We start from the raw sequence: 24,596 nt of genomic DNA on the forward strand, positions 1-24,596 counted from the left end.
TTAGATTTGTTTTTATTTTTCACTATCTTGATATGTTTTCGACATTTTCTTTGTTGTTGCCCTACATGCCAATAAGCATTAAGGGTGGTTAACATGAGAGCAGTATACAGCACCAGCAACTACATTTCCTAAAAGCACGTTGAACTAACCTCTTTTAACAGGATGTTAAAATTATTTGTATATAGAGTTAATAACTTTGAGCTCTGTGTACATAATAAATGAGTAACTGACAGTATTTACACAATGCTCAGGGACTGAGAGAAACTCCGAGTTTTAAAAAGCCTCATAGCTCATTTTTGATAGCTCCGGTTTGAGAGGTCATTTGACTCTGGAATCAGGGGATTTTAGAAACCCCAGTTCCATAGGTTTGTGAAATGAGTTTTAAATAATGAAAACTGTAATGGCATAGAGCGCAGACCGTATTTTGAGACGTCTGCAAGTAGTGTACAGTATCTACCCTGTTTTTCAAATACGATACGATAATAGTTTAATGGTCAGATCAAGTCTGAAATTGTACTTGCATCACAGCAGCTCCATGTGTAACATAAAGATAGACAAATATCAAGACACAATATATGAAAAACAAACATTTAACATAACAGCACAATCACTGAGAGAAAACATGATCAAAGGTCCACATGGCACATACGCTGTTGCAGCGAGTTTAATACAAATTGGGAAATTAGTTTTTTCTGTAATCCTATCGACAGACAAACAGGTAAACAACTTGAACTGAAAACACAACATCTTTTGGTGAAGATAATTAAGGAGACTTTGTCCGATCTATATATGGCAAAAATCACACATATACGAAAACAATGTTCAAAGAAGAAACTGCTTCAATATTATTAATTATTCCAGCTAGTTTACATCCTAAGTTTTAATTACATGTTGCTCTCAATAATTAAAAGGACAAAACAAATAACAACAATAACATCATAAAAAACAAATAATCACGGTACTGTATGATTCCTCTGAAAGTCATAGTGACGTTTAGTTAAACCCCAGCTCAACTAGACACTTAAATCAAGATGAGGTACAATGACCAGCATGCTTTCCATTTAAATCAGCCCTGCACTATGCCCTGCTGCTCAACACACTTGTCGTCTTCATTAAGAAGTGGCCCAGTGGCCCGACAGAGCTAAAGGTCCAGTGTGACTGGTACACACAGCACACACAGGGCGGGACGAGAATTACGTAGGCACACACTCCGTACTCTTCGCCTGCCTGGCCTACATGCTCACTCACTTCCCCCTGCTTTGTTTGCCTCTGGTTGAGTGCCAGTGTGATGTTTGCGGGATGCAAATGCTTGGCTGAGTGATTCATTGCAGTGTGTGTACTGTACAAGAGGAGTATGTTGCCCGAAGAGGCTGGCAAACTGGTTCAGCTGCGTGTGTGTGTGTCAGTATATTCTAGTTACAAAACCTCAGCTGCAGTTGCATTGGTTGTGTCAGTGTGGGTTAGAGAGGGAAGTCTCCCTGGATGGAGACAGAGCGCTGCTGTAGCGAGGCCTCGGCTCGCTGGAGGCTCTGTGGCCAAACTCCATACTTCAGGACTCCGACCGACCTCAGCTAGCTCGCCAGCACATGGCATTGCAGTGGAAACATGACTTCTATGTGTGGCATATTTCTTGTGTGGCCACTGGCCACTATCTGTGACATTTACCCGGTAGTAGTCCATAGAAGCGTTTTGTTTCACCTCCACATGGTTGGTTTGAATCTTTCATCAAAATGTATATGCATTACATTAATGCACACAATGTGGACAATAACTGATTTGCTTACTGCACATATTTTACATTTTATTGCATTATTTTTCAATGTAAATACTGCTTTATTTTAAATGTTACTGTATTATTTTCTTATTTTTTTTGTAATATTATTATAGTGTTCTTAAAATAGTTCGCTATCTGTGCTTTTTGTCTTACTTCTATGTATGCACCACGACACCAAGTCAAATTCCTCGTACACGTCAACCTACCTGGTAATAAACCCGTTTCTGATTCTGATTCTAAAGCTGATGGCTGAGTTATTTGTTCCGACACACGTGGTTTGATTCATTGAAATCACATCTGACAACAAGAAAACTGGGTCATGTTCAGTCAAACCTTTTTTGGCAAAAGCATGTGCCCTTTCCATACGTTAGTCCCCGCCTCTCTCACTAACACATGCATACTGTCTCTGGAGTGCCCATGAGCCTATCATGCGACCAGGTCCTCGTGTCTGTGAAAGATCAGATGATCACAGAGCATCAGCTTGCAGCCATCCTGATGACATACTCCTTGTTTGAGGACGGCTACAGCAAATGGCCTAGTGTCATGATGACGTCAATAAGGCTACAAGCGAGGGCTAATCAGCTTTTTTTCTCCCCCCCCCACCCCTTTTGTTGTTTCAATGGAGCTTTCAAAAAGGCTTACAATTTAGCAAGAAGTAATTTACTGCCGCCCGGCACGCTCTAAAATTCCTCTCTGTATTCCTCCTCACATGTGTAGATTGTTTACAGAGAAGAGGAATTCTACAGGGATGGCGGTCCACAAGGGGCTTGGTTGCTATGGTTACTAACCCCTGAGCTAGTTTCCATTTAGCAGGAAGGAAGCTAAATTATTTGCAGACAGAAAAGAGTAAGGTCATATAGCGAAAGTGCAATGAGTTGATAAGTCTGTCTTATTATTTTAAAAAATCTAAAATGATCTACTTTAGTGTATAGTTATATTAGATAACAAGAGATTACATTACTTACATAAAACAAAACATGTCAAAATACTATGTTGCAAATACATGTAATGTATGTTGGTATCAAAAGTAAAAAGCACTGCAAAATGGCCCAATTCATGGTGTTCTATTATTAGATTTTAATTACTGATATGTAAACATTTATGCAGCATTTTACTGTTAAAACTGGCCAAGGTGCAGCACATTTATTGACCTAATGTACGGTGTAAACGCCCAAATCTAAAACATACATTTATGTCTATGATGATGTACAGTAAGAGGTTGTCAGTTCCTGCACTTAAGTAAAAGAAGCAATATTGTAGTCCTTTATCTAAAATATCACAAAATGTGAAAATTACCGTTTCAGTGTTATACTATGTAATGGTATTATTTCTTTTTTTAATCAAATAATGTATAAGAAGCATTTTAGTGTTGTAGTTGGTTAAGGTGTAGCTAATTTTATTTTGGGTGACATTTTGTTAAATCCTTGATAATATTTGATCAAATAAAGATATGGAATGGGGAAAATGGAAATACAAAAGGGCCTCACAATTGACATTCCGTAAATATAAGTAGGTTAACAGGCAAGAAATGTCCTATTTGGTGATTTAAAACTGCTCTTAAAATTGAGTTACCACCATGCTTTTCTACATATAATGATTTAATAATGTCAGAAACGGATTGGTTTTGCCATTATTATTATTATTACTATTATTGTTGTTATTAATATTAAAAAGCCAATGAAAACTTAACACACATAACTGAAGAAATATCTCTGACTTGATTTATGTCTAATCCTTGTTTTCTTGTTATCTTTCAGACCACATTAACAGAGGTGCAATTTGGACCAATGAAGTTATTTAAAGACCCACTTCAGGTATTGTAAAACAAAGCCAAACATCTGAATGATTGATGTTTATGTGTTCCAACGCATTACAGCTTTCCACGTAACAGCAGAAGTGCTCCTGGGAAATGTTTATGTTCATATCATTTAGGGGCTTTTAGCTGAGCCCTGGGGCTAAACATGGTGTGACTGTCAATATTTGGCAGTCACACCATGTAGCATTTTTGTCAGTATTAGCATTTCAAAACGTCACCTTCTATTGTATGCATTGAGAACTAATCTTGAATTTCTCAAAGGTACCACACCTCTTTAAGAGATTAAAGGGAAAAACCGTCCCCATGCAAACATTCAAAGAAGAGGAAGAAAAAAAAAAACTGTTAATGGATCTATTGTGTGCAGGGCAGCCTTGGGTTGTCAAGGCAACTAGGCCAAACATTTATGACCAAGAACATACCATAATGAACAATGCACGTTATGGAAGGAGCGCACAGAGGATCCATGCACCAGTGTGGTCACTGCAAACAGGACATTCTCTGACGTTCAATGGGTCATTATACACTTTGGTACTGCACTCGTTTCTTTGGCAGTCGCTGCTGCTCATTGTTTGAAAACTTGGGAGAAAAAGTGAGACTTTTCAGAATGTGTACGAAATTTGAGAATAAAATTAAAGAACTGAAAAGTTAACATACCATTTAGCTGGAAATGCTAAACATTTGCTGCTTACAGCTGCCCAAATGTGAGGATTTTCTGTTTCTCTTTGTTTGGCTAAATTCATTTCCTGGTTGTATATAAAACAAAACATTTAAAGACGTCCCCTTATGCTCTGAGAGTTTCTGATGGGCATTTGTTCCTAACTTTGTTTACAGCCCACAGACAAAATAATAAATCATGAACATAATTGTTAGTTGCAGCCCTGATGTAAAGTAAAATATAAACCTTTATTTGAATACCACAGCTAAACTGAGTGTATCAGTAATGAAAAGCAGTCAGCTGTAGTCAAAGAACAGCAATGCATTAGACGTCCTGCATGCCACAAACTAATGTCTGATGCTCTCCAGTGTGACCACAGTAGGAAAACGAGGTAGAAAGATATCCCCTTCCTGTTTTTGTCACTCACAGCTGATCCTGTCATGCCCTTCTCCGCTCTACTCCTCCTCTTTTCTCGCGGCTCACAGGATCTGACCGGGCCCTCTCTGGTTTAACAATGATCTTTTCTAGGCAGAGAGTTCAAACCCTGCCAAAATGCTCGCAACTCCCTGCAAACTGTGTTTCCCTCTTTCTGTCTTTGTTTCTCTTCTAAGTTCTCCGCCTTTTCCATTTTTTTCTTTGGACCATTAACAGTGTGTCCTCACTTAAAATGTACTTCGAGTTCTACTGTGTTATTACGGAGCGAGGCCTATCCTTGTTGTCAGTGCAGATGGATCTGAAAAGACCTTATCTCAGCCTATATTACCCCATTCCTCCACCTCTGCGGGAATGTTGACTTTCCTACCAACATCCCAATGTGGAATTCTGATCTAATTCCCTGTGCGTACCGAACACAGCTGCAGGACTCAGTGGTGATGTATTTATGACCCGGACACTTTTTGCCGCTTGCAGGGAAATTGTTCATATGTGGAATATGGTTTACATTATCAAAACCCCTCACAGGCCTGGAGCTAAGTACTTAAATAAAGCTACAGCAATCATGAGAATGAATCAAAAGGACAACTGTCAGAACAAGCAATCCTCTATCCTCTCATTGTGTGGAGGATAGTAGCTCTAGTTTCTCCAACAAAGTCACGTCTTTGTGCCCTAACTCAATTAAACAGGTGTGATGCAAACTCCAAACCGCAGAACAAACTTTCCCTTCTTTACGTTCATCCTGCTCCCTGCCAACAGTTGGAGATGACGTCTGTTTGAGAGAGTGACTCATGAATCTGCTCTTAGTGCAGCACTGCTCCTGGAGGCGGGCCTAACTCTCTGGTCCAGTATTTACGCAAGCAAGAGGTTATATGAAAGTATGCTGGCAGAGAGGGAGCGCGCTCCCAATGGCTGGCTTGACGGTAGCGGCAGCACTTTGTGCCACAGCCTTGGCAGGCCGGAGGGAGGGGCTGCGGCCGGTCAAGGCCACCTCAACTAATTGTGTCATAGATCACGGCAGTGGACAATAAAATCTGTGACGCACCCGAGTACGAGCTGAGCCTGATCAATCAGGGCCTGTCCGCGGCAGGCCTGAGGTCAGAGTCAAGCCCACAGTGCATAAGGACGACATGCGCAAATGAGCGTGAATGCACCGATGATGACATGACAACTCTGAGCTGCTGGCACTGAAGCATCAAATCCACATTTTACTGTAGCGCTCCCTCCTCTTGTGTCTTTCTGAACGCACTGTGTAGCACAGGGTGGAGGCAGCTCATCTGTGATTATATCCAACTTTCTAATCAAATCACACCTACATATCAATTAGCTCTCTAATGTTTTACAACAAATGTTATGTCCATCTCCTCTCTAAATACTGTATCTCTAGTATTATTTGATTAAACCAAACAAATAATCTTTATGTGACACATTTAGCATTTCTACAGCACGTATAAACAGAACAATCAACTAGGAGTTGCTTTCTCTAGTCTAGGTGATAAGCATTTTTCTTTATTTTCTGTCATTTTATTTACTTCATAATTAATTGTTGAATCATGAATACATGTACAGATATTTTTGCTAAGCCATCTCTCTTTCTGCAGGTACTTTTAGTTTTTGCCAAAGAGGAGAGTCAGAGTAATGGCTTCTGCTGGGCATGTGAGAAGGCCAACTTCAGGTGCAGCATGGCACGAACACCCGAGTCAGCTCTTGAATGTTTCTTGGAGAAGCATCATGACCTCGTCATCATTGACCACAGACATTCCAGACACTTTGATGCTGAAGCACTATGCCGGTAGGCCTCTTCACTTCTCTTCATCAATGTATTTGTAACTATTTCCTGTTGTATCTCTACAGCAGGGGTGTCAAACTCAATTTCATTTCGGGCCACATCAGCATTATGGTTGCACTCAAAGGCCCGGTTGTAATTTTAATTATATATAAATATACATATGTAAATATATAATATAATAATATATTAAATAATGTATTATATTACATTGTTGGCCCTGCATTGGATTATTATCAGTTCTGGTAATATCTTCCTAAATTACTACGTCTGAAAGCAGAAGTCTAGGGAAAATCATTGAAAGCAAATATTCAACAATTACACCTCTTGTATTGTATAGTGTATTCTTTGCAAGCTCTTGCGGGCCACATAAAATGAGGTTGCGGGCCGGATTTGGCCCCCGGGCCTTGAGTTTGACACCCCTGCTCTACAGGGATGCCGTGCAGTGTGCCCTCAAAGCTCTGTCAGATGAAATCAAGTTCCACTTTACCAACACATCACGTTCCAAATATGTGCATTTGAACTGATTTCAGACTCAATGCAATCAAAGGTTTTATTATTAAAGACGTGGTCAAATAATGTTTTCTTCTAAACTGTCCAGTCATTTTTTTAGCTGTTCAGTTGATATTGTAAAGTTTTCAAGATTTGTACACAGTTGTAATTTTTCATCAAAACAACAAATGAACAACATGACATGTCAAGAAACTCTGGAAGTAGAACAATTATTAAAATATTAGTTAATAAAGCAAAAGTGAAAGGTTACTTCAACTTTAGAAACAACATTGTATTCATACTACTACTGGAAAGGTTCAAGCAGTACGTTCGTACTTCGTACCAATTTGTACCTTTTTAAGTGAATTAATTAGTTTATCCCATTTGTAGCCAATGATTTAACATTGTTTTTCCTGTTTAGACTTCTCTGCTTGCTTGGTAAATAACTCTCAATCACAGCATATTGTGTTCAGGTGTTACATCTGACTCTAGCCCTCTGGATGGAGAGGTGGATCCAGTTGAATTTATTTCAACTATTTTAGTGACTGTCATCAAGGGCCGAAAACATAATCCAGACCAGATGATGTTGAAAGGATAGCGCTTGTGTGTTACAGAGCATTTGGTAACACGTGCGGTCATGGCTCTGTGCGTGGGGTAAATGGACGGCTCACTTTGGGCCCCGTCGTTCCATCCCATGCTACCTAGCGGAGGCATGTTGATGAGAAATGAGCGGTGCCTGCCCATACCACCCTCTATCTTTAGCCTCTGCCCAAACCAAAAACACATTTACAAACATTAATTTGCCCTGCTCAGCGTGTATGTTAACCCCATTCATTTTGGCCAATCCATATGTTCAGTGTACACGCACAGGCTCCGATGGGGAACTAAAGGGCCTTTATGACCGCTGGCTGGGGGAAACCACAGGCGGATGAGTGGCCCTGTACACTGCATTCTTTCAGAGGCCTCGGCCTGCACACCGAGCTCCACCACTGGGCTCGGCCTGCCTGAGAGAATCGGAGCGTGAAAAACAGAAAAATACATTGATTTGATGCCATGGGCTTTTCCACCAGCCTGCTCTCTGGCTAAAAGGCTCTCTCTGTTTACATTCAGGTCAATTAGAGCGGTCAACTCTTCAGAAAACACTGTGATAGTCGCCGTTGTGAAAAGGTATGTCAACTTGCTGGCCCTACTCTCCCTTTTTGCCCTTTTTTGCCCTTTTCTCTAACTGTCTTTTTAAGTTGCTAATGATTAGGAGTATTGTCAGAATAAAATACCGCAGATCATGTTTTTATTAGGGTGCTAACACGTTTTCTATTTTGAAGGCCAGACAGAGAGGAAGCCTCTGTGATGCCCCTGATCAATGCCGGCTTTAATAGGGTGAGCGAGATTCCGTCCGTAATCGTGTGTGTGTGTCTTCTGCTGCCTGTGTTTGTATTATTCTTTCAATATGCTTTTTTATATCCCTACTGTCAACACTGTAAGGCAGGAACACGGATTGTAAATCATCTTTGTTTGCTCAGGAGACATGTGCTTTGAGTTCCTTGTACTTGAATCATTGTAACTCATGGCATCAGCAGCACTATAACAACCCTTTAATGGATACGTTTCTATGAAAATGGGATTTTAGTGTTCTTTGATTGATCCCTGCTGTCCCTCTGACTTTTAGAGATATGTGGAGAATGCCAATATGATGGCCTGCTATAACGAGCTGCTACAGTTGGAGCATGGAGAGGTGCGGGCGCAGTTCAAACTGAGGTGAGTCCTGTACTTTGTCCTGTACCGAGTTGTGGTAGCATCTACATTTTGTACTATAATTCAAAGCTGTTGCACTGAGAGCAAGACATTAGAAACATAAGCTGTTGAGGTGATAGCCAGTAGATCCACAGACAACAAATATTATTATTGGTTTATTATTATAAATATTGCTTGTTTTTATTATTTTACATAATTTGATAAACTGTTTTATTTTATGTTTAGTTTTTAATTAATTGAATGTTGTTAGTCTTGTTCTAGGTTCCACTTTTAAATATTTTTCCTGTCTGGGTTTTGTACTTTTCTTTTTTACCTACTGTTTTATCACTTTTATTTCAATCAACCGTTATTGCGTTATCCATCTATTTTATTCTATTTATTAAAATATTTTTAAAAACTGTGTGGACAAAGAGAAAAAAAAGATGGTTTGTTCTTTAACAATTGTCCTTTTTTATGCGATTTGAATACTTTTGTTTATGTTTATATGTATACAAATAGTTGCTGGACCCTCTGCTTGTTGCATTTGTTAACAACACTTCTCTGTTGTCTCTCTACTTGTATTGCAGGGCTGGAAATGCTATTTTCACAGCTCTAGAACAAAGCCAAGAGGCCATCGAGATCACTTCTGAAGATCAAGTAATTCAGGTGGGTTTATATCCTTAAGACTTGCAGTTGCTTTATTGTGATGTACAGCAAGTCCTTCTCTTTCTTCTTCCCCTTCTTCTCTTTCTCTCTCTCCTTCTCTGCTGCTTTAGAGCCTGTTCATGTCTTGTGATCCCGGAGCTCAGTTCGATAGATGCAGTTTCTGTCCTTCTGAATGGCTCCTTTTGTTGCCATCAACGCACTTTATCCTGTTATCACGTTATGTTTTCACAAAACATATACTATATATGTTTTTGAGCTTTGTGAACTAATCAAAGAATGTGTCGCCTTCTCTGAATTGTTATGATTGGCAAGGTTCATATGTCGTCAACTGGACTGAGTGTAAAGTCATTGTAGATGTAATAAACTGTCATCTCCGATCTGGCTTCACCGCTCTTGTTTCCTCTCCTTTGCAGTACGTGAACCCGGCCTATGAGTCGATTATGGGCTACCAACGAGGCGAGCTAATAGGGAAGGAAATAATAGAAGTGCCTAAAAGTGAGAAGAATAAGCCTGATCTCCTTGAAACAATAAATTCCTGCATACGGAAAGGAAAGGTAATATGCATTCATTAAATCATCTATTTTATACATTTCAGTTGAAATGAATCAGATACCGTATCTCAGGGTAAAATAATCACATCTATGTGATAGCTGATACTCTTACAAACACAGTTTTCACATGAAGACTATCGTCTCACAATCAGATCACAGATCGCACTGCAGATATTTGCTCCTGCCTTTGTGTCTGTGCATGCATGCGTGCACGTGCATCCAAGTGTGCTGTGAGTCCGCACCACTGGTCATCCAGCAGCTCTGTTTCATGTGCATAAGAACAGCGGTTGATGGCTGTGCTGTAATCTTACTACACAGAGAGCGAAGGTCAGTCTCAGACAGGCTAACAGCAGGAAGAGTCTTTTTAAGCTGCCACAGCCGTCTGTAGGTGGGGGGACATGAAACGAGCGCACTGGACTCCAGGAGTGCCCACCCGCCCAATCCATTAAAGCAACTTGCTGCTCTGTGAAATACTCTGAGCTATCCCGCTTTACCACCTTACATGCACCACAAACACTGCTACGCCCAGTCGTCAACCATCTTTTGGACATTTTCAAACTACTAAAAAAAAATAAAAAAACTGGAGCCGTCATTGTTATAATGGATCATTACTCTGCTGTACATTTTCTGTGTCTATGTTTCATCTCTCTCTTTTGGTTTTACCTCGTTCCAGGAGTGGCAGGGGATTTATTATGCCAAAAAGAAGAACGGAGACAGCATTCAGCAAAATGTGAAGATCACACCTGTAATTGGACAGGGAGGGTGAGTGTCCGTATGTCAAGGCTCTTTCAGTCTCGCTAAATATAAATCACCTTTTCTGTAACTGAATAATTACACTGGACGAATATGACTGTCTCCTGGTGTACTAATTAACTTTTGTCATTAACAGAAAAATCAGACACTATGTGTCTATCAACTGGCCTTTACATGATAATAATAAGGTGAGTTTCCAGTTTTGATGATAAATAATGAATGAGATTATTTATTTTCTTGCCTACATGTAACAATTTGCTTTTTATTCTGTCCATGCAGAGCGATAAATCCACTGAACGTGTGCAGGCAGAGTCTCAGACAGGTAAGATCCACACTCGACACTGTATTAGGGTAACATTACAGGCGATTTATGTTGCTTAAATATTTCAGATTTAGTAGTTCAGGTTTTCTCTGCTGTATAGTTATCAGCATTAGTGATGGAAGATCTTTCCATGACGATGTCACTTGTGATCGGTCACAAGGTTTGAGGATGTGAGGGCCAACAGTGTGTTTATCATTAGGAATCACAACATTAGTTCCAGTTCTACAGATGTTACACTCGTTTTTACTGTTTTCAAACACCAACTATCTGTTAAATCTTAGCAACAATACATCTGGGAACCTGAGCTTTTTAAACAAAAACACTTTCGACATTTGTCAGAAAATGGAATGCACCATGCCAGAAAATCATTATTCTCTTTAATCATAACACACATGTCAAACGGCAGTCTTGCTTTATGTAGATGAGAAACACCTTCAAATAAATAAAATCTTTGTTATGTTGATCTTGAAAAGGTTATGCAGCTTTTTATTCCCTTTAATCTGGGCTATTGTTCCTTGCCGTATTGTGGTATTAACCATGAAACCTACTGACAGCTGCAACTGATTACAAAATGCAGCAGCTCTTCTCCCGACAGGCCAACAGCACAGGGATCAGATCTCTCCTGTGTTGGTGTCCATTCAGCAGCTCACTGAAAAGAAGTGATTTTTAAATTATGATTTTGTTTGTGAAGCTGTGCATGTTCTTACAGCACAGTCTGTCACATTAACACCCCTATGAACCCTGGGCCTTCTGATAAAGTATCAAACGTTTGTCTCTTTTCAAAGAGACTCGTTGTTTACATTAATGTTGTTATTCTTTCCCTTTATTTAATCTAAAGTGAATTGTGAATTTGAAGTACAAAATATGTCCACTGCATAACTGTCGGCTTACGTAGACAAAGAAAGCTGTGTGAGTAACCTTTTCTAAACACTACATTGCCCAGTTGTTTTTTGAAAATGACTGAGCCCTTTTAAAGAATTCAACTTCCTGCTTGACGCAAGTCAATGAGAACTAATGTCAAGCCTATTAGATCCTATTAAATAAGTACATCTTTAAGTGTGCTATGTTCAGACAGTTTTGAGTTTTTTCTGAATAGGAAACATAAGATAACACAAGCCTTATCTTAAAAATTCCTAGGAAAAATCTGATAATATAAACGACAAGTTCCACACTTTGTGAAGTATTTGACATAACATTTATTAATTGAATTTAACTTTATTACATTTTATACCCACATTGTGGATGATAAAGTCAGGCTGTTGTAGTCAGGCTGGAGTGATTCAGAGTGTGTCTCCTCTCCTTAAAGGATATTGGGCCAAAGTCAGCCTGTTCACAGAACTGGAAATGTTTGTGTGTGCATGTTAATGTAACGTTGTTTCTTCTCCCCAGACATCCAATCTAGTAAGCACAAAGACCGGAGGAAAGGCTCTTTGGACGTCAGATCCACAACTTCTCGGGGGAGCGATGGTGAGAGTGAAGGGAGATATATGATGAAAACTCTGGTTGTTACTTGCCAGCTTATGGGACCTTCCTTGTTGTTTGTTTGCTTCAAGTGTTGATTGAGCCTACACACAAACACAATCATTAGATGGAAAACTGCCGCCTAATTTGTTGGTGAATTATAATTTGGGGATGTTCTTTTTTCATTCTGTCAGGGAGCTCGCAGCGAAGGCACTCCTCAATGGCCCGAATCCACTCCATGACTATAGAGGCTCCCATCACCAAGGTGGGTTCATTCCCCCCCCATCATCCCTCCCAGCCTGCGTCTCATGATTATCACTTTGAACTGATGTTTTTTATCTCATGACTGAACTCTTGGGTTATTAATCTGCCAAAACCGCCATGAGCACTTCTTGTACAACTACTAGCATCGAGGCTAGAGGCCACGCATACCACGTCAAGAGGCGATGGGTGGATAAAATGACACATTTCATGCACAAGGCATTCATGCATGTCAAACCAGAATGACCTGCTGTTGCTGTGAAGTCTGCAGCCTGGATAGTCAAAAACAGAAAGTCCCCAGGGATGGTCATATGACACACTGCAGCTCGTGTGTGTGTGTGTGTGTGTGTGTGTGTGTGTGTGTGTGTGTGTGTGTGTGTGTGTGTGTGTGTGTGTGTGGTGTGTGTGTGTGTGTGTGTGTGTGTGTGTGTGTGTGTGTGTGTGTGTGTGTGTGTGTGTGTGTGTGTGTGTGTGTGTGTGTGTGTGTGTGTGTGTGTGTGTGTGTGTGTGTGTGTGTGTGTGTGTGTGTGTGTGTGTGTGTGTGTGTGTGTGTGTGTGTGTGTGTGTGTGTGTGTGTGTGTGTGTGTGTGTGTGTGTGTGTGTGTGTGTGTGTGTGTGTGTGTGTGTGTGTGTGTGTGGCGCTATAACTTGTTTTCTAGGATAAAGCAAATGTTTAAATACGTTTTTGGAAGTTTTCTACCTGTTGTGTTAAAACAAATATATTTTGTACGGAGACAACTGTTTTTCGCCTGTTTTCAAGATGTTATGTTAAACTACGCTAACTGTATCCCTTCTGTAGCTGCATAGTTAACAGCAGATACGAGTAGTATTGATCTTCTCATCCAATCCTTAGCAAGAAAGTGAATTAGCAGAATGAAGAGTGACCACATAACACCATTATTAACCAATGTAGGTTTCAGGATTGATTGTTTACATCTTACTGGTTAATGTAAGGGTTTCCTACAGGGAACAGAGACATTTTCAGTCATTGAAGATTTTGTAATGACCAAAATAACAGGAAATTCTATCTATTTGAATTGTACGATAATTGTTTCTGAATTTTAGATTTTTTTTTACATTATCAGAACTTCATTTGCTTATTTTATCCTAGTCCTACGCATGTCTTTTTATAAATAGTACACAATATCAGTTTGTTGTTGCTTTTTGCATAAAGGGCTTTACAAATAAAAATACTTGTTTCGTCTTCCAGGTAATCAACATCATCAATGCAGCGCAGGAGAGCAGTCCAATGCCCGTGGCAGAGGCCTTGGATCGGGTACTGGAGATCCTGAGGACAACTGAGCTCTACTCCCCACAGTTTGGCACCAATGATGAGGACCCCCATACGAATGACCTCGTGGGGGGGCTGATGACGGTAAGCCGCAGATCCTGTGGAGAACAAGGGTCCTTCAAGAGGTCTGAAACACCCAAACAGCTTCCTTCCGCTAAGAATGAATCGACTCCCATATGATAACGCACGTCAGAGGCAGAATTCCTCAGTGATAACACGCAAGGTCCAATCGCCATGAAAGCCAATGATGGCGCGTTCAATTAAAGAAACAGAGTCAGGAGTGGTTATGTGTGAGGATCTCTTTCCATATGTTGGGGAGGGAGAGAGATTAACAGTCAGCAATGGTGAAGTACAGAAGTAGAAAGAGTGCCAAGTTGGCAGTCTTGGCAACAACCCCAGAGGAAGTGTTAGATTGTCCTTTGTACTCCTGTAGGCTGGAGAGGAAAGCCCAACCCGCCCACCACCCCCCCCCCCCCCCCCTCTCTCTGCACACAGTCACACTCACATGAACCTCTTCCTCTCGACGCCGCAGGCCTAGAAACATCCTGTTCTTTGGATCAGATGAATAAGCATGGCTTTATACATGTACACTCTGGACTCACAGAGGAGGCAGAGAGCTATTACACACAGTCCTTCCCCAGAAACAGTTGTTCTGTATAAGTGATAAGGACTGATGAAACCAGAAAACAGTGAGGCATGAGTTCAGGTTTAGATTGTTATTTATGTTTGATCATGTTGGTTTATGAGGTGCCTGGCTGCATGTGTAGTAGATAGATTCATTTGTTATGGTGCGCTGGCTCTGACCTCAGAAGACGCAGCGAACATTAAGAGAAGAGCTGTCATCTTTCTGGGCAGAAAAGTCTTTAAATAACCAGTGTGTACAGAAGCACCGTGACCATGAGACAATGCTCGGGTCAAAGATGAGCCATTCTCCTCTTCCTTTTTCACTTGTGAAGTAAACATTTAACTCTGCAACACATACCCATGTACTCATACACGCCCAATGTATACTGTAAATATATTACATTACTGCTTTCACAAAGCTGACAAGTGTCAACAATAACATTAGAGAGACATTGAGGCTTTAATGTTCCTAATGTCTTATTTTAATGTTTTTTAAGCGTTTTAACATTTGATAACCTAAAGGCATAGTTTTATTACCACATAAAACAGATTTAGCTCAGCTTCTTGTCAGTTATTCTTTGAGAGACACATTTAAACAATATTTTTTTTTTTGATAAACTATAATGGATGCAGAACTACTGCAGTGGTTATTGTTGACATTAAACAAGACTCCAATACCCAAACTTCTGTACTCTTTAGTATGCCAGAGTCAACTTGCAAGCCAGCAGGTTTTACTAACCCACAATCCTAAGCGCAGTATATACTGTATATGAGCAAGAGGGTCAAAGTTCACGTTTCAATGAAAATGACAAAGCAGAATTTAGCAATGTTATGCACATTTCAAGCAAGGGCATCTTACAAAGTATGTAGTGCAGTATGTACTAAAAGTAAAAAGTATGTGACTTGCTGAGGTTTAGCAGGTATATAGTTTGAAATGTTCAGCATCTTAGTTTAGCATGCTTAGCATTCAGCTAACATGAGCCATTGAGCACTGAACACAAAGTACGGCTGATGGCAATGTTGTTTCATCTCACACAGCGAGAACTTTAATGTTTGTACCAGATGTCAATCAAAACCACAAATGTCAAGCTCATGGGGGCGCTAAAGGACAAATCAGGTGGTAGTTAATATTCATCCTCTGGGGACCATGAATGTTTATTTAATTGACCGACTGATATTGTTTGAAGTAGAGCCACTTGTTTGATCTTCATTGACAGTTTCTTATTACCCTGTTTTTTTCCAAAGCTGTTAGAAATCACAGTCCTAACAGAGCCGGATCATTTCACCACGAACCTCTGAGAAGCATGTGTTTGATTATTAAAGTGATGATGTGTTGCACCCCTGATGAGCACCATTTGCTGTCACAGCATGCTGCACTGCCCAGCAGAGAGAAATGTCATAATGGAATATTTTCCGGCAGATTATCTGACATGTACATAAATTAACACGATGTCATTTCTGACACAACTATTACATTTCGCCAATATGGAAATTATTTCTTAAACCGCACATTGGCTTTATTATTAGGCTCTGCTTGGCTGCCTCATCCTTCGCTCACTCTGCGTGCTAGTGGGGGAACTATATGAGGTGTCAACATATGACGGCCTCCAAAACATTGTGTCATGGCACAGATGAAAGATCGCTCATAAAAGTGTTAATATGGAAAATCTGTGTCTTTGTTTCCTATTATGTATCATACTGTTGTAATTCGTTACGTTCTCGCCTCAGTCAAAGTGCATTTCTTCCTGCAACTTGGTCAAAATACACAAGACAAATAGTGTTTAAAAGCGATGAACACACGTTAATTGTTGTCACTGCTGTGAATATAATTAAAACATGAATGATTCTAGTCATGGATGTAAAACGACCAATATCTTTAGTTAAATGTAAACCTTTATCTATCCACATATTTATTTGTTTTTCTACGTATCCTTCTTTCTGTGTCTTTGTATGCACCACATATACCAAAGCAAATTCCTCGTATGTGTAAACCAACTAATAAAACTGATTCTGGTACTGATTCTGATATTGATGGAGCTCCGAGGTGTGAAAGTGAAGTGATGTAATTTCGTATCTATCGTTGGATACAAATTATTGTGGCTTAATCTGGGCATCAAACTACTTTTCAATGTTGGTCAATGAACAGAGGTGGAAGGAGAACTCGGTACTTGAGTACAATAATACAATTATTAGCTGCAATATACTTAAGTATCAAAAATAAATTTTCTTTACTTTGACGTCCGAGCTGATCATTGTCAGTGTTGGTATTCCAAGCAGCTTCATTTAGCACAGAATACATTCATATCAGTTCTGATGTCAGATTAAATGTCTCAAAGCACCCAAACACTTTAACAGTCCATATATTTTATTCTGAAGGCAGTTTTGACAGCTTTGACACTGGTGCTCCTAACACTGAGCTGAACTCTTCATGTGTCTGTTCAGAAAGCATGAATGGTGCTGTCAGTTTGTGCTCCCTCACTCCCTGACACTTTCTTTCTTCTCTGTTCACAGGATGGCCTACGCAGATTGTCAGGAAATGAATACATCTTGGCCTCGAAACGTAAGTGTACTTACATTAAGGATATGAACTGCTATGCTACATTTTAGAGTCACATTGATTTTCTACAAATGTATTCATCTTAATGTATTCTCTTGCGTCTTCCTTGCTCACAGAGCCCCACCATATGCCCAGTCACCTGACAACCCCTCTGACTTTAAATGACATCCCCCCTCGTATCGCCCAGACTATGGAGAACGAGGAATCTTGGGACTTCGACATTGTGAACTTGGAAGCTGCAACCATGAAACGGTGAGGCAATAACACAGTTAGGGTCTACCAAAGGAACAGTGCCTTATGTTTGACAGCTTGGGATGAGAGTTTATATTTAACCAATATGCTGAATCCTCCCGCAGGCCTTTGACTTACTTGGGCATGAAGATCTTCTCCAGATTTGGGGTCTGCGAGTACCTTAACTGCCCTGAGGCCACTTTGCGCTCCTGGCTTCAAGTAATTGAAGCTAACTACCACTCCAGTAACTCCTACCACAACTCTTCTCATGCAGCTGATGTCCTGCACGCAACAGCGTATTTCCTCTCCAAGGAGAGGGTCAAGGTAATTTGAAAAAAAGGAAATCTATATTATTTTAAAACAATATATGCCAAACTTGTTAAATATAACATGTAATCTGAATGTTTCTGCTGGTCAAAAGCTTAGCCTATAGACATATAAATATATAAGATGTATATATGATTCATCTTCAAGAAAAAATAGGTGACATAACTGGTTTTGAAAGAGAAGATGTGTATATAAAATTATGTTGCTGAAAGTCAGCAACTTGATTTAAGTGTTAGCATTAGTGAAATGTTAGCATACTTTTGTTTACAAATGTCCAACACGGCTCTGGTTGTGAGCCTAAACTCCTACAGTATGTAAATGTAGGGATTTTCTACTACAGTCCCGTCTGAGACCGTTATACAAGAGAGTCGTGGTCCGGCCCAAGTGTGTCAGTGGCTCAGTAACTGCTGGAGGCCGGGCTCTGGCTAAAGCTGATTACCAATCTGTCTATTTCTGATGTCAGTGGAGGGATCTTTCATTGGCTTAGCTAAGTTACATCACCAACGGTTAACAAATACCTGGAAATCAGGTTAGCAGGTTGGCAGGTCTGTTGTGTTGAAAATGATTTTAGAAATTAATGATTTTGAAAGTCTTTATAGTGTTTTTTTTTCTTTCCTTATAGTTCTTTCAATCAGTGTTTATTTATTTTCAAAATGTTACATCACACAGAACAGATATATATTTCTATGTTTTCATATCTTTTTTTACAATTTCTGTCAAGACAACTTCAGAAGTAGGTTTGAAAATAGTTTTTTAAAATCTACAACATTGATCACACATTCAACTAACTGAAAGATTCATATGTTATGTATCATGGAAATCTTAAGATCCATATTCAATGCACCTACAAAAAAAAAGAAAAAAGGAGCTTTTAATTGCATTATCCTAATAATGATTCAATCAATCATATTTATATAGCCCAATATCACAAATGTTACATTTGTCTCAGTGGTCTTCACAGTTTGTACAGAATATCAGTATGACAATACGACACCCTCTGTCCTTAGACCCTCACATCGTACAAGGAAAAACTTCCGGAGAAAACCCAGTTTAAAGGGAAAAATGGGAGAAACCTCAGGGAGAGCAACAGAGGAGGGATCCCTCTCCCAGGACGGACAGACGTGCAATAGCTGCCGAGTGTAAATTGAAAAGATAATACATTTGCAACATAGGTAGTCCAAATGTTTGGAAATGCATGTGTGTATAATAGGAAGATGAATCCACGAGGATATCCATCCAGGACCTATGATCCAGGACCACAGCCACGACTCAAGATCCAGGGCTCGCGATGCAGGACACAGGACCGCAGGATCATCCATGACTCCGGATCCCGGCGTATATAGACACCAAAAAGAAAGAAATTTGGGGAAGCTGGGTTAATCGGAACATGAGTGTACACGGGTATAGACAGAGAGAAGGAAGAAGTAAGATGTCCCCCGACAAACTAAGCCTATATCAGCAAAACTAGGGGCTGAATCTAATCAGCCCTAACTATAAGCTTTATCAAAAAGGAAGGTCTTAAGCGCACTCTTAAAAACGGATAGGGTGTCTGCCGCCCGAACACAAACTGGAAGCTGATTCCACAAATGTGGAGCTTGATAAGAAAAGGCTCTGGCTCCCATTGTACTTTTATTGATTATCATGAATAATGAATAAACACAACCGGTCCCCACTATGCAAAGCTACTTCTGGGTTCAACCTGCAGGTTATACTTGAAACAAGTCACAGCTGTATTAATATCGGGATGTGACATGTCTAGTTAATGTCTTTGAAGGTTATGGCTAGCTTTTAGCCTAGTTTATCACTCAAAACAATGCACCAAAGTATCATCATTCCAGAATTTTCCTTTAAATGCCTAACAACTTGTTCAATCTGCCCCAACAGCAAAGTTTGGATCCCATTGACGAGGTGGCCGCCCTCATTGCTGCGACTGTTCACGACGTGGACCACCCAGGCCGCACCAACAGCTTCCTGTGTAATGCAGGAAGTGAACTGGCCATCCTCTACAACGACACCGCTGTGCTAGAGAGCCACCATGCAGCACTGGCCTTCCAGATCACTACGAGAGATGATAAGTGCAACATCTTCAAAAACATTGAAAGGTAGGAGAGTCATTACACAAGAAAATACTGTAAGTCACCCACAAAAATAAAAAAATGTCATCATCCAGTTCATGCCTCTGATGTTCTTGATCATCAGACACAACACATTAGCATTATGAAACTAGGCATTCCCCTTATTGTGTGGACGGGCTGCAGGTCTAAGTAAAGTTTGACCTCAGTGTTACCGAAATGTGTTTGTGACATAAGGTTGAAAAGACAACCTCTGTATTAAGATGAATTATTTATTTATTTTATTCTGAACTATATGCAAATGTGCTGACTTTTATGAATATGTGCAATAATGTGGTGGCACTAGGAACCCAGTAGTTTTTGCAAACCCTACTTTATTAGATAAACAGACATTTTGTAATATACAGAATATTCTAATAAATATATATAATATTTGTAAGCATCAACACAGTCTACATAATTATATTATATACTACTGGATAACATGTTATGTATTGAGGTCCCTATATAAAATAGTTTGTGACACAGACATGACCTGAAGTATCATGAGTGGATAAACTAAGTCTGCATTTGTGCGGATAAAAGTGTGTGTGTGTGTGTGTGTGTGTGTGTGTGTGTGTGTGTGTGTGTGTGTGTGTGTGTGTGTGTGTGTGTGTGTGTGTGTGTGTGTGTGTGTGTGTGTGTGTGTGTGTGTGTGTGTGTGTGTGTGTGTGTGTGTGTGTGTGTGTGTGTGTGTGTGTGTGTGTGTGTGTGTGTGTGTGTGTGTGTGTGTGTGTGTGTGTGTGTGTGTGTGTGTGTGTGTGTGTGTGTGTGTGTGTGTGTGTGTGTGTGTGTGTGTGTGTGTGTGTGTGTGTGTGTGTGTGTGTGTGTGTGTGTGTGTGTGTGTGTGTGTGTGTGTGTGTGTGTGTGTGTGTGATTTGAGTCCCAAAGCAGAAAAGCTCACATGTGCTGGTCCCTCAGAGGGGGAAGGTGAACAAAGCATCCATTCATCGCCACTGTCACTGCAGTCAGAAGGGGAAAACTGTTCACACGGGTTTCCATGCTGTTTACCACACTGTCATCTCACTCTCTCTGTGTTTTCTTTTACCACCTCCCTGCCTTCCCTCCTTCATCTGTCCATCCCTCTCTCTTTTCTGTCTCTGTCTTTCTTCCTCTCTAGGAATGAATATCGAACGCTACGACAGGCCATCATTGATATGGTGCTCGCAACTGAGATGACCAAACACTTTGAACATGTCAACAAATTTGTCAACAGCATCAACAAGCCACTGGCTGCTCTGGAGGAGAATGGGGTGAGATTAGAAATGATAAAACACAGAAAAAAAGGTTGTTATAGTTACTAACTGTGAAGAAATAGTAGTTCAAATACAAATTCCTTTTTCCTCAATAGTTCAGAACAGGAAGGACACACTAGATAAACACAACTATTATAATCTCATTCTGTCGAACACTGTCACAGAAACATAATTGGTTCAACAGTATGCAAGCAACAAATGTTTTAAGAGCTTGAGAGATGACGATAGTGGTTCAGGGGACTTGTGGCCTGTTGTTGCACGGGCACAGATATCTTTGTGGGGAGAGAATTTTACAACTTGGTTCCATCTTTCTCGTCTGTGTGTGGAATGCTCAACACAGACATTTAAAAGTTGCCCCTTAAAGGCAGGAATGATCCGGATAAATGATTTAATGCTGAGAGAATGCTGTGTAAAACCACTTCAAGAACATCAAACTATTTGATAGGATTTTTAATGGACTGTAGGTTAGTTGCAAATCAAAATGGAGCTCTTTAGCCTTTTTGTCACATATACTTATAGTAAAACAGAGACCTCACACATCTCGGCTAAGCAAAATAGACCTTCTGTACTTCTACTAAACAAAATTGTCGGTTCATCCATTCTTGAAAGATACAGTAAGCTGAAAATCATGTGACTGCCCGACTTACGCTGTACTCTTTTACATGCAAGTTGCTGAAGTTCATAAGAAACAAACGCTGCTTCTTAAAAAAATCCTCTCCCATGAATCAAAAAGCCTGCTGTCAGTGCCATATTTTATTTCCCCAGAATTAGTTTGTGTACAAACACATTCAGTTATTTTTAAAGTTGTCAAGCTGCTCTTGGTGCTATAGCTGTCTATTGCTAATAATAATAAGAACTTCAGTTGTCCTTGTGCTAATGGTCTGCTTCTGGCTTTCCTTTTAGGGAAGCAGCGATGAGGACTCCGCCAAAAGCATTCTGACGTCCCCCGAGAATCGCATCCTCGTCAAGCGGATGCTCATTAAATGTGCTGACATCTCCAATCCATGCAGGCCTCAGGAACTCTGTATAGAATGGGCCGGACGCATCTCAGAGGAGTATTTTGCACAGGTAATTAGACAAAAGATACAACTTTGATGATGTTGTGAGATGGATTTTTTTATTTTATGATAATCATTTGTGCTGTTGTCTCTGGTGCAGACGGACGAGGAGAAGAGACAAGGTCTACCAGTGGTTATGCCTGTGTTTGACAGAAACACGTGTAGCATCCCAAAGTCTCAGATTTCCTTTATAGACTACTTCATTACGGACATGTTTGACGCATGGGATGGTAAGGATGCACTGCACGTTAACACTAAAAACACATAGACTGCTTTACATCTTCATTGTTATGTAATAAATCTATTTTTCTATCTGGATTTCTTATTGAGATCCAGTTTTAGGAGGATGTACAATACAAGCATAGTAAACCAAATTCAAGCTCACAAATAGCACAGACAGTGGACAGTTCATTCCCTATGAAGGAAGACAAATTGTAAGTGGCATGTACAATATTGTAATATCTTCTAAAGAAATTAGGTAATCCCCTACTGAGTATTTTAGTTTAATACAGCTGTCAAATTAGCAAATAAAGTATCATGGTCTTTTAAAAAGTACTTTGATATCTACATTTGTACTAAATCTAAACACTGTGTTTTACTACAACATTAGACCAGGGTCAGTGGAGAAACCTACTTCATCAAGTAGATCAAGAAACCTTTGTCAATGTCATTATTAAATAAATAAAAAAGTAATTTTATTGAAAAAATGATTATTGAAAAAGAGAGTACCAAATTAATCTTTATTGGTAGCTATCCTGAATTAAGATATAAGAGAGTAAAAGTTAAGTTTGTGCATTCATACACAGTCATCCAAATGTATGAATAGGAAGGTGGTATTGACTTAAAAAAACAAACTACCAAAGTTGACTCTTGTGTTCACCTTCTATCATTGTGTTTCCAGCTTTTGCAGACCTTCCCAACCTTATGCAGCACTTGGACAACAACTTCAAGTACTGGAAAGGCCTTGATGAGAGGAAGCTGCACAGCCTGCGACCGCCTCCAGAGTAGGCGCTGCAGTGTTGGGTCCTGGGACTCTGCGGTCCGGGGCAGCCCTCCTCTCTCCTGCCAGGGCGTCTCTCTCCCTGCCAGCCCAGCCAGCCACTGGGCCTCCTTGCCTTCACTCTTCTGCTTCTGTAGCATGCTGAGCGTCCACAAGTCCGTCCATACAGAAACCACAGAAGGACTTCCTGGCAGGCAGTTGCAGCTGGCTTGTCAGATGAGAACTGTGACAAACAGACACGGACACACAGCATCCTTATGAACTCCTCGTGCCTCTCAGGCATCCGCAGTGTAGCTTGCCAAGTGACACGACTGAGAGATGGTCCTAACAGGCCTCCTGGCAAAGCCTCCATCCCTTATTTACTACATGAGCACTCCTGTCTGCCTGTGAAGTTGCTGTTTGAGTAAAAACTGCTTGTTAGCTGAAGGAGCAAGCAACACTGGAGGAGTGGGTGAAATGTGGCCTGGATATGAAGGTGACCAATCCACATCAGGCCATATCATAATTACCTTTGACCTCCATCCCTGTGCTCGAAGCAAGGCAGTACTGCTCCTTCTGCCCCCAGAGGCCACACCATGAAAGAACACTCCACTGCTTTTTTTTTTGTTGCAACACTTTCATGTGTCCTTCAGAAACACATCCAAGTTGACACATAGCTGTCATAACAGACAAACTACCAAACGACATGTGGGAGGGGATGCCTTCTCTTTGGGTCAGGGAGTGGATCTTTACTTTAGGCCACTGCTGAGAGACAAACACCTCAACATCATGATCATAGGTAACTAATTACACATGATTTGGTATGTTAATTTTCTTAGTTTTTCCTTATTTTATATAATAAAAACATTCATAAATGAATGAGTTGATAAGTAAGAACAAATTGAATTTCGAAAAGAGAGAAAAAAGCCAAAGCTGATGAAAACAAATAATATAGCTAATTATTACTCATACAAAGCATTACCATAATAAACATGTTTATTTTCTTATCAAAAGTACAGTACCAGTTTGAATGAACACTTTTGTATTGCACTGTAAACAATATTAGAAATGTCTACGTCTCAGTGATTGGTCCAGGGATGGGATGTTGCATTGTCGTGTGTGTGTGTGTGTGTGTGTGTGTGTGTGTGTGTGTGTGTGTGTGTGTGTGTGTGTGTGTGTGTGTGTGTGTGTGTGTGTGTGTGTGTGTGTGTGTGTGTGTGTGTGTGTGTGTGTGTGTGTGTGTGTGTGTGTGTGTGTGTGTGTGTGTGTGTGTGTGTGTGTGTGTGTGTGTGTGTGTGTGTGTGTGTGTGTGTGTGTGTGTGTGTGTGTGTGTGTGTGTGTGTGTGTGTGTGTGTGTGTGTGTGTGTGTGTGTGTGTGTGTGTGTGTGTGTGGCAACAATCCCTTGCTCTTGGTTTAATGCTGGACACCGCTTGACATTTGACAACAGCAGAAATATGTGAA

At 40.3% G+C, this 24,596-nt stretch overlaps 1 protein-coding gene across 3 annotated transcripts in view; it reads left to right on the forward strand.

The window, feature by feature from the left end:
- The window catches only part of pde8a (phosphodiesterase 8A), a 45,194-nt gene extending 20,881 nt beyond the window's left edge, over positions 1 to 24,313 (forward strand). For 2 of the 3 annotated variants that reach the window (XM_034108191.2, XM_034108206.2), the window contains exons 2-22: positions 3,532 to 3,588; positions 6,279 to 6,469; positions 8,066 to 8,122; positions 8,278 to 8,332; positions 8,622 to 8,710; positions 9,274 to 9,352; positions 9,766 to 9,906; positions 10,577 to 10,665; positions 10,793 to 10,844; positions 10,936 to 10,978; positions 12,368 to 12,445; positions 12,634 to 12,704; positions 13,911 to 14,075; positions 17,127 to 17,175; positions 17,289 to 17,424; positions 17,529 to 17,727; positions 19,615 to 19,832; positions 20,962 to 21,094; positions 22,001 to 22,165; positions 22,256 to 22,385; positions 23,057 to 24,313. In XM_034108191.2, the coding sequence (XP_033964082.1) occupies positions 3,532 to 3,588; positions 6,279 to 6,469; positions 8,066 to 8,122; positions 8,278 to 8,332; positions 8,622 to 8,710; positions 9,274 to 9,352; positions 9,766 to 9,906; positions 10,577 to 10,665; positions 10,793 to 10,844; positions 10,936 to 10,978; positions 12,368 to 12,445; positions 12,634 to 12,704; positions 13,911 to 14,075; positions 17,127 to 17,175; positions 17,289 to 17,424; positions 17,529 to 17,727; positions 19,615 to 19,832; positions 20,962 to 21,094; positions 22,001 to 22,165; positions 22,256 to 22,385; positions 23,057 to 23,163 (2,304 nt within the window). In that variant the 3' untranslated portion in view covers positions 23,164 to 24,313. Of the gene's footprint in view, positions 1 to 3,531; positions 3,589 to 6,278; positions 6,470 to 8,065; positions 8,123 to 8,277; positions 8,333 to 8,621; positions 8,711 to 9,273; positions 9,353 to 9,765; positions 9,907 to 10,576; positions 10,666 to 10,792; positions 10,845 to 10,935; positions 10,979 to 12,367; positions 12,446 to 12,633; positions 12,705 to 13,910; positions 14,076 to 17,126; positions 17,176 to 17,288; positions 17,425 to 17,528; positions 17,728 to 19,614; positions 19,833 to 20,961; positions 21,095 to 22,000; positions 22,166 to 22,255; positions 22,386 to 22,485; positions 22,590 to 23,056 lie in introns of all 3 variants that reach the window. The other variant, XR_004554168.2, reaches the window with a different exon arrangement.
- Positions 24,314 to 24,596: the final 283 nt, after the last annotated feature.

Source organism: Pseudochaenichthys georgianus, chromosome 3 (genome assembly GCF_902827115.2).
Source record: "Pseudochaenichthys georgianus chromosome 3, fPseGeo1.2, whole genome shotgun sequence".
Classification (NCBI taxonomy): domain Eukaryota; kingdom Metazoa; phylum Chordata; class Actinopteri; order Perciformes; family Channichthyidae; genus Pseudochaenichthys; species Pseudochaenichthys georgianus.